This window comes from Phyllopteryx taeniolatus, chromosome 21 (genome assembly GCF_024500385.1).
Source record: "Phyllopteryx taeniolatus isolate TA_2022b chromosome 21, UOR_Ptae_1.2, whole genome shotgun sequence".
Classification (NCBI taxonomy): Eukaryota; Metazoa; Chordata; class Actinopteri; order Syngnathiformes; family Syngnathidae; genus Phyllopteryx; species Phyllopteryx taeniolatus.
Window position 1 is genome coordinate 16294262 of NC_084522.1, and position 14822 is coordinate 16309083.

Sequence of the window (14822 nt, forward strand, 5' to 3'; positions counted from 1 at the left end):
CGGGCCGGATCGGACCCCTCGATGGGCCCGTTCCGACCCACTGGCCGTACGGTTGACACCGTTGCTGTCGTCCTTTCTGATTGACTTTGGACCACTTCTGAAATGTTTTAAACGGAATGCTCATTGGCACACATGGCAAAGGTACTCACAATCACAGATACTACATTAAAAACCACTGATAAATATACAAGCACGGATTCAACTCCTATTCTTAAGTACCGACTCAAATGTACTGTAAATGTAAACATTATTTTTTACTGTGAATAGTTTTGTACCGCCATGTTGGAGATTGAAGCATTGGTTTGTCGTGATGGCTTATTGAGCGTTAGAACACATAATCCTCCTAATCTCGACGCCAGTGGGGTGGACAAACAAATACCAATCACTTGATCGGAAAAAAACCACTGCACACAAAATATTTCCTCTGTTTTATTAATTCACATCAGTGTTCATACCAAAAAAGACAACGTCACTTCATGTTTTAAGAGCCGTTCACGTTATAGCTTCGCTAACATTGTGAACGGAGTAACAGAGAAATGAAATCGGAAGTGAGTTGCAGCAGTTACTGCACTTGATTCCCAACTCCGAGGAGGGAGGTTTGACTAACAAGATTTTTTTTACAGCGGAGGCTGGCATCTCTGTCAACCCCAGTTGCCTTTAGCGCTCTCTATTTGCATCTTTTTTAGTACATACCAAGCTCAATGTGACAAAAGTAGAAGGGTAGAAAGTAAAGACATTTAACCGTAAATGCGGGGAGTAAATCCAAATCTGCAGTGGGTCGAGTACTTTATGGGGGTGCTTTTAACCTTTGAGAAAATAGGTAGAGTCACAATTATTTCATATCGTCAAAACTGCTAAGTTGTATTAGCCATTGCTGCTAAACGTCACTCACACAATGTGACCGAGAACCACATCAGCTGCACCTAATAAATCAGAGACGAGTTGGCCTCCAAATGACAATAAAATACAAGAATATATTAACTGTACGCACTAAGGCACGGTAGGTTAAGATGACATTGTTTCATTTGCAAAAATGCAGTACAAATGGTTGAGTTGGCAATTACCACACACTCGCTTTTGTAAGAGAGAATACCTGAAAACAAAAAGGACGGTGTGATAATATCACGGCGGCAATGGGTGGCGTGGGTTATTCATATTCTTAAGAGTAAAAACATACTGATGAGAAATGTAAATTACAGCTGCATGTTGTGCAGGATTCCTTATGGTAACCAAATCTTTTCATTTTCACTGCATGAAAAATGAAAATGTGGCACCAGTGTAAGAAAGCCAACCTAAGCTAGATGATTGATTCACATACATTTGTGGTGGAGAATAAAAGTTGTTAGGACAGAGCAATTTTTTTGATTTTTGTGCACCGTACTGTATGTGATTTCTAATGGGCTATGACTCTGCTTCATAAAAGTTGATTGTATTGCTTTGCAATTAAAGGTGAAACCAGAATCCACTGCTTGAATCCAGATACAATCGATTGATTACCTTTCAAAACGATTTTCAATCAATATATTTAAGTCCGGAAGGCTAACTTGCCGAGCACAGATCGATCGAGTTGGATCGTAGGAATATAAACCGATACATCGATATAATGAATGAATCGCTAGTGGCGGATGCAGTAAAGTCACAAAAATATTATTTTCAGTTGCTACGTTTAAAAAGTTTAAAAGTTATGTAGGACAGACTTTTCTAAAGTGAAGTCATATTGAAAATATGTTAGGTTAGAGTTCATGTCCATGGACAGCAATACATCAGGAATATAAGAGAACCCTCTCTGCATTGCCTGAACATGAGGTGCCAAAGTGAAGGGGATGTCACCAAGGAGATCAGGGCCAGGTGAGGCAGCCTCCACTATTGGGGACTTCTCTCCCAGGTTCGTGGGAGATGAAGATGTACATGAAGTTGTTTCCATTGGTCGAGCCGGAGCTTGACATGGTGACTGTAAAAAGCAGAAACAAGAATTCGTTTTAGTCAAATCCCCTTAAGTAGCGTGCATGTGCTGACGGAATCAGTTTCATTTATTTTTTTTAATCCCTGTGTCAGCATAGTCCACGCTTAATGTAAACAATCTTAACGTTTCTTAATATCACAAAACTGCGACCAATCGTCACCCACATTTTTGTGGACATCTCTGATTATACCCCTACCCTCTCTTAAAATTAGGAGTGTCCCGATCCAATCTTCGAGATGGGATATCGGTCCGATGTCAGCAAAAAAAAAAAAAAAAAAAAAGAAAAGATGGGGACTGGATCTGAAATCTCCGATTTTATAACTCTTATACAAGCAGCCCATTCCATGATCCGCTCCAGCACATCTATCCAACAGCGGCCCGACGGCATGCAGATCCCATGTTATCACAACAACCAGTTGCAAAGGGGTAAGAAAGTAGTTTATTGACACTCCAGTGGAGGTTCACTGTAAAACTAATCACACAAAGAATTACACCGATTATCACAGAATTTCTCGGTCTTCGTTTTTATTCACAAAAAGTCGTAGCTCAAAGCTAGCACACAATGAATGAAAAACACTATTGGCGACCTAACGAAAAGGAGCATCAAACCCGCGGCGGCACTTATATCTGTCAAAATAATGAACACTGGGACACAAACGCTGTATAAACATATAGAAACAGGCAATCTTAACAATGCTCCCAGGCATATATTGTTCAAACTTTGTGAAAAATGACTTACATTAACAACATTTGATCATGACTTATACTTCGTTACTACAAGTGTCTATCTCATTGCGAACAACACGCTGCCCCTCAGAGGTCAAGATGCGCACAGCAGGAAGAGCAAATCCCCCCGAAAGCACACACAAATGGGTAGTTCAAGGACCAAAAGCCTCACATGGTCCGACAGGAAGCCTTTTTAGGTGCTAGCCAAGCTGTGGTGGCCCAGTCAGAAACTGGACTGCCCCAGTACATTATTGGTACCATACATTTAGTTTTAGCGATTATGTCATCACTAGCATCTTTATACTGTACTATTTAAGCACCTTTAATAAATTATTAGTACAATTGTACTCATGGCTGCCACTGTGTACTAACCTCACTAAAATCAAGGCATCGCAAAAACAAAAGAAGCCAAAAAAACCATTTTGTATATTAGCTATTATATGTACATGTTGACAGGACCCCTTGAAATGAGATGATGCCTCCCAAGGGGCTAACCTTGAATGAAATACATAAATAATGCACAACAATTTTTCAGCGTTCCCTGACTTTTTAGTGCCTATGATTTACACACACCAGTAGTATGCCGTATTCCGTCAACTGCCGTAACGTCTCCTGGTGTTTTGGTCTTACTTCTATGACAAATAAAGTTCTTGTTAGCCTACAGTTGTTGTCGGCATATTATTGGACAACATAATCTTTGTCCGGGTCTTCCAGCTGATCATCAGAAAAAACATCAGCTAGCAGAGTGTTCTTTTATTGTGCTCCTTTCGTCTGGAATCAACTTCCGTCGAGTGTTAAAAATGCTTAAAACTAGACTCCAAATACATCTCTTCACAAAACATTGTGACTTCGAATTAGTGCTGGGCAATATGGCCTAAATTTGAATTCCAGATTCCCCCCCTAATGTTGATATTTGATATGTGGTGATATTTTTTGTATTAAAGTTTATAAATTTATAAAACCGGACCACACCAGTTTGATCAACATTATAAAGCAGAAGGTTTATTGAACAATTACAAACACCACAAATAAATACGTTACTTTTCCCTAAAGACATTTAAAAATATAATCATCTCAAAATTACCAATGCACCCGTGGTGCGGGTTTCCTTTGTGTTTTTGTGTATTTTCTCTTGGAAACGCAACTCCATATTGGGAAATGCTACACAGAGTCTTCAGGACCTTTTGAGTTTAGGAAAAGACTATTACGGCCAAAGCTGCACTCGCCGAGCACCGCGAGTCCCCCACCCACGTGTAACCTAACTCCATTTACTCCTCAATTATACAGTTTTAAAGTGATGATGATCTGTGTGAAATAAATAAGGATACATATGCAACTGTTAGTCTACCGCTTGTCCACCATTAATGAATATAAGACCTCATCAGCTCAGCGTCCTACTTCATACTGCCTGTAAACCTACAAGTTTACAAAAATTTGGGAAAGGTTCCAACAAAAGTATTTAGTTGTAATTTTATGTAAAGTACTGCATGTTTTGAAAACAACTACATTGTTACCGAGACTCAAGTTCTGCTCGTTTGTCAAATATTTTACATCCATCCATTTTCTGAGCCGCTTGTCCTCACTAGGGTCGCGGGCGTGCTGGAGCCTATCCCAGCTATCATCGGGCAGGAGGCGGGGTACACCCTCAACTGGTTGCCAGCCAATCGCAGGGCACATACAAACAAAGCATCTTTTCCTCCATGTTGGCAAAACTCTCTCAGAGAAGCGAAAAGTCTAGAAAATAAAATCGATGATCCCCTATTTCCATATCGAGCATTACTAAAATATGGAACAAATCGAGCTTCTCGATATATGGCCCAGCACTAGTTCGAAAGAGGGCCTCGGTAACTGGCCCAACCTCATTATCGCGGCTTCTGCCTTAAAGATCGTATTTTGGCTATTCAGACCTCCATAGTGACTCTCTAACATGGACTTACTATGAAAGTATACATTTCATTTTTTTTTAAAAACACCTTGGTTTTGTCATACAAGTTTCCAAAATAAAAACACCCTTCTGACAGCTATTTCTGTTTGACCCATTTTTTATTTTTTTGAGTCTATATTCGAATGACCTGATTTCAGGCCTCTCAGCAGCAAAACATATGGAACTCAGAAATGCGGACAATTTGAATTCATATTTCACGTTTACTGTGGAACCATAGAGTAGAGATATACAGTATTTTATATTTTTGTTGTTGTTGTTGTTGTTTTATTAAATCTGACGTGCCGCTATCAAGAAATGTATTTAAAACTGGGTTATTTCGGTTCAGATGCAGCCACGCCACTCCGTAACATTAGTTCCCTGGTCCGGCTCTAACCACGAGCAGGGATTTGAACCTGTTCTACCTACTGAGCCGAAGCCACCCAAAATAATCCCATTGGTATCGCAAGACAAGTCCAGATCTGTGTGACAGACCACCAAGGACTACACTAAAAGAGGTCTGATGAAGAGCTGATATTGTATTTCAAAATAAAAGTCTCTGAAAACTGCATATTTTGCTTTCATTACCCCTGACTGAAAACATCTGTTCAAAAAAATCTGAGACATCGCAGCACCGGTCCAGTACACCACCCCAGATCTCCAACAAGTGGTCCCACCCAAATCTGGTGTGGCATTTCAAAATAAAAGTCCCCTGAAATTGGTATATTTCACTGTCACTACCTCTGATTTAAAATAGGAATTTGAAAATCTAAGAAATATCGCGTGAAAGACAAAAACTCTAAATATCGCAACACCAGTCCAGTACTGGGGGGACACTACACAACCCCAGGTCTCCAACCAAAGAGGTCCCACCCAAATCTGATGTGGCATTTCAAAATAAAAGTCCCCTGAAATTGATATATTTCTCTGTCGTTACCATGGATTTCAAAAATTCATTTAAAACAAAAAAAAAAAAAAAAAAACTGAGATATCGCATCACCAGTCCAGTACTATGGTGGTGTACTGTCCCCCAGAACTGGTCTAATGTTGCAATATCTCATAGATTATTATTTTTTTAACAGATGTTTTCAGTCAGGGATATTGACAGCAAAATATGCAGTTTTCAGACTTTTATTTTGAAATAAAAAATTCAGACCTTCATCCAACCACAGATCTGGATTTGTCTCTCGATTATTTTGGGGTGGCTTCGGCTCAGTAGGTAGAACAGGTTCGAATCCCTGCTTACGACTGTCCGTCCGCATGTCGACGTGTCCTTGGGCAAGACACTGAACCCTAATTTGCTCCCATTGGGGCTGGCAGCGCCTCGCATGGCAGCAGTCACCCATTGGTTTACGAACGCATGTGTGAATGTGAGGCTTTATGTAGCTTTTGTCATATTAATCATTCATAATGTCGCAGCATACTTCTAAATGACAGGGTCTGTGTGTACTTGTTTTTAACATTGTTAAGTGCATTGGGATTACCAAATTTAACAGTGTGCATTATAATTCCACAAAAATGACTTTTTGATATGGCTTAAGGTTTCAAATGCATAAACGCTTACCTTAGATGGGAATACAATAACATTTGTTGAAGGTTGTGCAATGTTCATCAACTGCATCTTCCGCCTCTGCTCTTCAACCGTTTCTCCTGCAAAGAAACCAGCAATTTTTTCACATATTAAAGTAGAACCAAATGGGCCCAAAAAATGTCCTGTAAATTTGACTCACCACAGACAAATTTATAAAAAAAAAAAAAAAAAAGAATATAAAAAAAATAATAATAATCACCATGTTTTGTGGCTAAAATAAGTATTTAACATGTCACCATTTTTCTCACTAAATATACTTCCAAAGGTGCTATTGACCTGAAACTTTCACCAGATGTGGGGAACAACCAAAGTGATCCATACAGAGAAAGAAAAGAAAAAATAAGCTCAGAAATGTAGTTGTGCAAAAATATGAAATGACACAGGGACAAAGTATTGAACACATGAGGAAAGGGAGGTGCAAAAAGGCATGGAAAGCCAAGACGACACCAAAAATCTATCAATAATCAAACAGCAATCCAGCCCCTTGTCAGTGAAAAAAATCTATAGGCCCTCTCCAAAAAATTGGAACATCATGGAAAAGTGTATTTATTTCCATAATTCCATTCAAAAAGTTAAACAAATTGTGTAAAAATAAATACTTGAAATTGTTGAAATGGTGGGCCCAGAATCTATAATCTATGAAAGTTTAACTTTTTGAATGGAATTATGGAAATAAATACACTTTTCCATGATATTCTCATTTTTTGGAAAGGGTCTGTCTATGCGTGTCCTGAAAACTTGACATTTTGGAGGTGGAGGGATTTCGCCTTACAGCGACGATACATAGAATATGAGTACATACTGGCATTTTATAATACAGTGCATTCCTTTGTCCACACCAGCTATGCAGCTAATTTGGTCTCCAGTTCTGCTTTTGATGTCACATGGGGGTGTGTCGAATTTGGCAATGAAAAAGTTCCATTCCAAAGGCAATTAGATATTTCCTAATTGCTACAAAACCGATTGATATTATTGAAAATGACTGTAGTTTAATTTAAAGAGAACTTAGTTTGTGAAGTATAGGCCATATAGACGCTATAGGTCCTTTAAGGAGGGTTGTCAAACTCATCGCCACGGGCGACATCTTAGTTATGGTTTTCCCTTGAGGAGCCGTGGGTGGACTATGGCCCCCGGCCTTGAGTTTGAGACCTGTGGTTTAAGGGATACAACAATAGATTAGGTTTCTTACCAATGATCACAAAGCCTCCATCAGCTTCCCTCTCTGATGTTGACTTCTTTGAATCTTTACGTAAACCCAGGAAGGACAACATGGCCGCCCTGTGTATATATGTATATATGTATGTATGTATGTATGTATATATATATATATATATATATATATATATATATATATATATATATATATATATATATATTGATATATACATTTATAAAAAAAATAAAAAAAGTTAGGCATAAAATAGAGTATAACATAAACAGCAATGGTTAACTGTGTGAAATGGCATATGTTACACGGTCAAGGACGTACATTTGTAATTACTTTCAAACATCTACATGCTTTGTATTACTTAAAACATCTAGCGCTGTACAGCAAATACAATATATACTGTAACTTTGAAAGAACGGTCATATCAAACATTAGTCACAAACTTGTTTCACTGGCGCATTTTAATGACGTAAACTTGATAAATGGCTCTTCCCAACTAACATTTGGACACGCTGTTTTTCACAACAAAGACATAAAAAGAAAACATAAGCCAATACCCGATCAAATATCGCTTGCTTGCAATTGCCGTGTCGATGTGATCTCCGTCTGTTATCCGCGTCCGTGTAGAAACTGCATTTAACTATCACGGTTTCCCGTGATATATAATTAATAACCCAGTAAGGATAAGCGTTATGGAAAATGGAAGGACGGACTGTAACATAACAAGGAATGAATACACAATGGTAAAAAACAATTAAAAGAAATAAAAAATCAAATATTAACGTGAAGTCTCCCCCTTTTAAAAACGTTTAAATCGTTTAATAAATTTTTAAAGGGTTATCCTAGAATCTAATTTCAAAATGTTGCCCAAAATATTATTAGATCAATCCACGTCAACATAGTCATATTTCTATGAGCGTTACGTAACGTTCTTCTCAAAGCTTTCTTCCGGAACTACATATTAAACGGACAGCGGATATGTCGTATAGGAAATGTGGGTATGTTCCATTATATATGACATCGTTTGCCGTAGTGACAAGCCTGGTGAATTCTTTGATCAAATGTACGCTCGCCACCCGCGCGGCGAACTGTGTTTGCAAAAAGTAAGCTCCACCAATTTCGCGCCATACATGAGTTTGTTGTGCGTCCGTTCACATTGAGCTGCTAAGATGTCAACCATCCTGGATGTTCCGAGGCCTCGAATCAACTTTTCTATGCTGTCGCGGTATATTAGCAAACCCGTCTGTTTTGTCGGGCGTGTTGAGAAGGTGACAGATTCGGAACACTCGGCACAAGGTGCTCCTAAAGTAAGAGTTAACATGTGTTCTTCCTTTGTTGTTTGTTAGGTACACCCAACTGGGAAAACGTTCACTGTCGCGGATGGAGAGGGACAATGTGTGTGTGTTGAATTAAATGACCCTGTGAGTATATATTTTTTTTCTCTCGCCCGATCTCTAAAGTGCAACAGGCCATCGTCATTTAACGTCCCCGCCCCCTTGTTAGCTATTTTATTTATATATATATATATATATATATATACGTCAAGGACTGTATTGACACACGACACAAACTGTGTCGGCACTGTGTTGCTCACTCAATAGTGAGCCCTCCAGTAGTTCTAAAATCATTGTCGGTGAACAAAATAAAAAATAAGGTGAAAAGCTTACATGCAGCAAACCCAACATCAGCCTGTGAAATATTGAATCGCTAGTCCTTTACTTGAAATATGATCTCATCATTGTATAATTTCAGTTGCTGGATTTGTTTGCTGAGTTGTTTAGGAGAAGAGTTTAACATTTGCTTAAAAGCTTGTGTAAATGCTAAACTGAGTGGGCATGTAAAATGTAGCAAATTTGACTAATACATTTCTGTTAAAAATGTCAACTTATGGAATTTTATTAACAATTATTTATCAATTTCTCTCGCCACACCCAGCCCTGATACTGCAACACATGTTCTCAGTAGATCCAAAACTCCTCAAAAGATAGACATCATTTCCCTGGATTGGATCTGTCGAACCATGCTCTAATGTTCCGGCGTGTGTGAAGTAATGTAATTACACTAAAGTCATTTAATTACAGTAGGTTACTGGTGATACTGGCGAAATTTCAGAACTCAAACTGAAATATAAAGGCAGAATTCACGTGGATGACAGTATTTGTGTTACACTTGTGATGCTCATTAACAGCACTTTTGTGATGCCCTCAACTCCTGCAGTTTTCGTTGAAAGCACTCCACTAGTTTGTCTTAAATGTGTTTTTAGCTAGCCTGTTGTTGTGCAGTACATTATGCATGAAATAAGATGCTGCATAGAAGAGAAAAAAAACGCAATCGCTACAATTTTGACACTGTAGCGGTGTCAGTTTTAAAGCATTTAAACAAACATATCAGGAAGACAATTACATATATTACATATTACAAAACATATCCCCCAGCCTCCTTCACGTTATATTTCATTTCAGGCAACAAGAGCATGAAACAGCTAGCTGGCCGATTGTCTGCCAATTTCATTCCTCTACAATCATTGGACAAACGCGGAAATATAAGCAGCAGCCCGATTTAAATGTACATGTTAATGTGGAGTGGCTGTTGGAAGCTGACACTGGTCATCTGGAGACGCCATGGGATGTAAACTTGTCCATGTGCCCGTGATATGTGAATCATCTGGGGGGTCCAGTGCTACCCCGGCCTCCCCTCTGGCTCCGCCCCTGATTCCAAGACTGTGACAACAGCTCTATTTTCTAAAACAAAAAAATATCTAATAATACATAAATTAATAAAAAGATCAGTCCGTGTTTTTTATTTTTTATTTAAATTTTTTTGTTTGTTTTTTTTTTTATAAAGGTGCTTGGAAGCACAGCTACAATGTTTGTGTGAGAGCACACAGTATTATACCATGGTCTTGGTGAATACTGCACGAGCACACATAGCAACCTGACAGTCAGATTTTCAGATAAGTAAATGTGAATTACTCTCAGGACAGAAATGAGCAAAATTAAAACAACAAGTAAGGCTGGGCAATTAATCGGAATGTAATCGTGATTTCGATTTTGGCTTTTCACGATCATAAAAGCATAATCAAAGAAAAACGATGAATGTGCTGCGGCGTGGGTTGTGTATGCAAGTTCCTGCGTTGTAAACACACCATGAACGCACCCCGTTTTGCTTGTAGCAAGCATGTGACTCCCTGAGCGTGCTTTAAGCTGTTTACGGACACCCCAGTTGGAGTTTACTCTACAACTCAACCCACAACAAAAAGAATTGCACCTTTTGGATGTTTAATTACATGACACATCGTTTTAGACATGCCCAGCTGATGCTGTCAATGGAAAACCCTATTGACAGACTAGCTAACATTAGCATTATGTCACAAAAATGCTCCACATGCATACAGTAACAAATACAGACAATCGGGGTTCCTGCGCAAGTATGGAAAGCATGAAAAAGTATGGAATTGAGTTTCATGAATTTCCAGTTCTGGAAAAGTGTGGAAACTATTGTATGGAAAAAATATTCATTTTTCCAAGACAACAGCTTTATTTTCTGAAACAGAAAAATTATGAATATCTCAAAAATGAACATGGAGCATTCCGTGTTTTTGTTTTGTATTTGTGTTTTTTTTAAAGACGCTTCAAAATGCAGCTACGTTTGTGAGAGCAGAGTATTTTACCACGGTCTTGGTGAATACTTGATTCCGATTGGCTCAGGAAATTTCATCAGGGTACACCCTTCAAACATACTCTTAAGTCAAGTAGTTCCTGACTTGTTTGTTGGTTTTATTAAACCAAGGTTGAAAACAGAATTTGTAAAGGCAAATTAATCCATAGAGACATTTTTGATGAAGGCATGACAATCTCATATACTTTGATTCAGCCTGCAACTCCGTCCAATATTACAATGTCGATTCAATAAAAGCATTTAAATAAATATTGAACCCATAATGTAGTAACAATTTCAGAGTAATCCTGTTGTCCCATTGAACAGTATGCAGAATGATTTTCATCCTATACCATAATATGCTGTAATAACTGTCCCGTGATAATGTTCTTGACGAAAAAATTTCGAATTGAACCTCACTTGATTGTATCAGGTTAAGCGTGTTTTCCAACCTTATTGAAAATGTGTTAAGTTGATAAAAGCCAAGTTTGGTTTACATATTCCAATTCAATTTGTATGTTATCAATTACAGCGAACACCCTTTTTCCTTTTATCTTCCAGCTTGAAAATGAGCTGTCTGGAATCGTGGAAGTCATTGGAATGGTGTCCAACAAAGGAGCTATAATGGCCACCACGTTCAGCATGCTCCGAGATGAGAAAGCCAGTGTGTTTGGTTGGTCCTCTTTTCTAAACACGTCAGAAGAGTTCTGATTTGCGGTTTCTTGTAATGATATTCTGCCCATGTGCCCCACAGACCTGGAACTCTACAACGAAGCTGTAAAGGTCATCCATGATTTCCCCCAGCACTACCCTTTTGATGCAGCTGCAAGTGGATGAGCTTTTATTTATTTTTTTCATGATTTTTATTTTGTCTGGTTTTGTTATGAAAGGAAAGAAAATCGCCAATAATTATGTATGTCACGGGAAATATTGAAAAAGAAACCTTCAAAGATGCAATTTCGTCCTTAACATCTGTACTGAAGCACAAAACTGGAACTTCCTCATTTAAGCTTACCAAGTTTTCCTGGTCACATTTTTCTGAGGACTTACTGTATTTTCAGGCACACTTTGAATACATTAAAACACAAAAACAATGTCGTGCTGGGGAGATTTGATCAACCCGTCGTCTTGGGGAATGGTCCATTTATCCCCAACGCGCTACTTGCACCAAGTCCGTGTCGTCCAGTGGCACCAATATAATGGATATTATATAAAACAGACCGTGGTGACGGAACAATATATCCAGCAACTTGCAAAAGTGTTTCAATGAGAGGAGAATTAATAAAAAAAAAAAAAAACTGGATCTTTGTTCAATATTGCATTTCCTTGTGGGTTGATTCCACATTCCAATGAATTGGATTTCTTTGGTACACACGTGGGCGGCACGGTGGGCGACCGACTGCCTGACAGTTCCGAGGACACGGCTTCCAATTCGGCCTCGCCTGTGTGGAGTTTGCATGGTTTTGTGGTTTCCTCCCGCATCCCCAAAACATGCCCGGTATGTTAATTGAAGACTCTAAATCACCCGGAGGTGCAAGTGCGAATGCTTGTTTGTTTCTATGTACCCTGGCAACCAGTTCAGGGTGTACCCTTTTTGCGAAGCAATGATTTATTTTGAGGCCTTTCGGTCAGGATTTAGAATGCATCATAGTACTGAAACAGAACCGCAGGTGAACGTTTTGAGCGACCCTCTTGTTGCATCAGATGAAGGTCTTGTTTCTGTACTTTTAATGAATATAATCCAAACTTACATTTAATTCAAAGAACTACCTTCAAAAGATTTTAGTCCCGTTTGTCGGATTGCTTACAGTTTGTATCTATGGGTAATGAGAAATTTGCACGTGGAGAAGTTCCGCAAGGCGTAGCTTGCTCCCGTTAACACAGACGCATTGCCGAAGAAGTCGTGGTTGTGTGAGCGCAAATCTGACTGCAGAAAGTGAAAGTGACAACTACGAAAAGAACGCGGCGCCGACGGACCTCTCATTTGATCGGCGGCAATGACGTCTGCAATAATACTTTTCACATTCTTACGGTGTGAGTTTTCATTCACGTTATCTGCGTTACGTTAGTGTTTATTCAAATTTTGGACAATGATGAAAATGTTCCTAGTGGTTGTTACAGCGTAAATCTGACTGCAAAAAGTGTTTTCGGCATCCAAAATCACACGTTTCTAGGATTCAGACACAATAGAATACTATATGGCCGTGGTGCACTCATATTATTCTTGTAAATCTGACTATGCACTTGCTCTCAGTGTGTCCCGAAAAATGAGATAGCTCGAGCGCACCCCGCCACATTGTTCGCCTTTTAAAGGTAGCTAGATTAGTTAGTTCGGCGGCAACTGTGATAGTTACGAACGCCACATCGCCGGATGATCGCAATTTCAGCAAGTGCTAGCCATCATATGCTAAATTACTTTGGATATTGACTATTTTTGGTATTGTAGGCAAAATATTTTTGACAAAATCCCCAATAGCTTGTGCCGTAGCAGTTTGCTAATCTTCCTGTGGTCCACATATTGTAGAATCCACAGTACAAATAATAGATTAGTACAGCAATAGTAAACTGTGGGGCAAAAAAAGGTATTTTTATGTAAAGCCCCATACTCAACATCGAAGTACCCTGCCCCCACGGCTTTAACTGAAACTCCGGCACTGGGCGGTAGGTTGGTGTGTGCGGCAGTTGGAAAACCTAAAAATATGTATTGGATAAAAAGGTGGGGACTAGGTCCCCCTAAGTGTGTGAGACCTATATGTATCCTATATGTAAACCCCCATACCTAACAGTACTGTATGTATTGAATAGAAAGGTGGGGACTCGGTGGGGACTAAAGGTCCAAAAATTCCTCGAATCTCCACATATACAATGAGCAGCCTAAACGATAAACTTTCCCTGGAACAGCGGTACCATGCATTAACATTAGTGACAGCGTGAAATGTAGACCCTGCACTAAGGTCCTGTGTCAAAATATAGGGCCAGAGATGGATCCAGTTCCATTTCCGGGTCGTAGTACGCCACAGCCAATGCCGCCTGTTCCAGTCGGAGCTCAGATGGATCCTCCTCCAGATCTTCCAGGAGGCCCTTTTCCTCTCCGCCATTTGGTATGTCGGGGGCTTCTCGAGACGACCCACAGCTCGATCAATGCACCTTAATAAAGGGAATACAAGTACAACAACAGCCGCAAAACACAAAAACCCCAAGAAGAGTGCCAATTGAGATTATCAGACTACCAATTATCCTTTTCCATTTGCCAAACCATCTTTCCATTTGATCATTAAAAGGGTTAGTTATTCCTGATTGTTCTTTGAGTTTGTTGGATAAGGCTCTCAGGCCGTTAAGAGTTTTGGTGAGGCTCCCAGTTGGGACTGCATTATTGGAAATGATCGCGCAGCAGCTTTCGCCAAACATGGAGCGTGCATCTCCTCTTTCTACCAATAAGGAGTCGAGTGCCAGCCTGGTCTGATAGCCAACGAACAAGTTGGCAGCCAGTTGGGCATGCACCGCCTTGAAGGCATGATATGTAAAATTTTGTCAACCTTTGAAAAATCAATATTTTTGTTAGGGGTTATCCAAATGAAAACAGACTTGAAACCTGCTGCAACTCGGTCAACTCATACGGGACGGCTCACGGTAGCCCCCACGGCATCGATGTAGACTGGACTCCCAGCCATGGGGCCCAGAGCCCTTTTCCTCTTTGTCAAGGTGGGCAGCAGGATGGACAACTGTTCTGCAATGTCCCCAGGTCCGACACATTGTATATCTGTAAAGGAGAGAGAAGAGAGACCAAGGCACTTCT

General features: G+C 39.6%; 2 protein-coding genes across 3 annotated transcripts; one reads left to right on the plus strand and one right to left on the minus strand.

Annotated features, from left to right (window-relative positions):
• Window positions 1–416: 416 nt before the first annotated feature.
• umad1 (UBAP1-MVB12-associated (UMA) domain containing 1) lies at window positions 417–8334 on the minus strand. The gene is made up of 4 exons (XM_061760215.1): window positions 7927–8334; window positions 7391–7479; window positions 6175–6260; window positions 417–1951 (listed from the first exon to the last, which is right to left on the minus strand). The coding sequence occupies exons 2-4, from the start codon at window positions 7470–7472 to the stop codon at window positions 1676–1678; spliced, it is 444 nt and encodes a 147-aa protein (XP_061616199.1). The 5' UTR covers window positions 7473–7479; window positions 7927–8334; the 3' UTR covers window positions 417–1675.
• A 22-nt stretch (window positions 8335–8356) lies between these two features.
• Window positions 8357–12327, plus strand: rpa3 (replication protein A3). 2 transcript variants are annotated; one of them, XM_061760213.1, is made up of 4 exons: window positions 8357–8472; window positions 8716–8790; window positions 11588–11699; window positions 11781–12327. In XM_061760213.1, the coding sequence occupies exons 1-4, from the start codon at window positions 8362–8364 to the stop codon at window positions 11861–11863; spliced, it is 381 nt and encodes a 126-aa protein (XP_061616197.1). In that variant the 5' UTR covers window positions 8357–8361; the 3' UTR covers window positions 11864–12327. The 2 variants fall into 2 exon arrangements, with proteins under 2 accessions (XP_061616197.1, XP_061616198.1); XM_061760214.1 differs by lacking the exon at window positions 8357–8472 and adding an exon at window positions 8480–8637.
• Window positions 12328–14822: the final 2495 nt, after the last annotated feature.

Coding starts and splice junctions, on each gene's coding strand:
- umad1 (XM_061760215.1), bottom strand. CDS start 7,472: ATGTTGTCCTTCCTGGGTTTACGTAAAGATTCAAAGAAGTCAACATCA. Junction 6,261..7,390: donor TGGAGGCTTTGTGATCATTG/GTAAGAAACCTA, acceptor GTTTCTTTGCAG/GAGAAACGGTTGAAGAGCAG. Junction 1,952..6,174: donor TTATTGTATTCCCATCTAAG/GTAAGCGTTTAT, acceptor TGCTTTTTACAG/TCACCATGTCAAGCTCCGGC.
- rpa3 (XM_061760213.1), top strand. CDS start 8,362: ATGTGGGTATGTTCCATTATATATGACATCGTTTGCCGTAGTGACAAG. Junction 8,473..8,715: donor GCGAACTGTGTTTGCAAAAA/GTAAGCTCCACC, acceptor GTTGTTTGTTAG/GTACACCCAACTGGGAAAAC. Junction 11,700..11,780: donor TGAGAAAGCCAGTGTGTTTG/GTTGGTCCTCTT, acceptor TGTGCCCCACAG/ACCTGGAACTCTACAACGAA.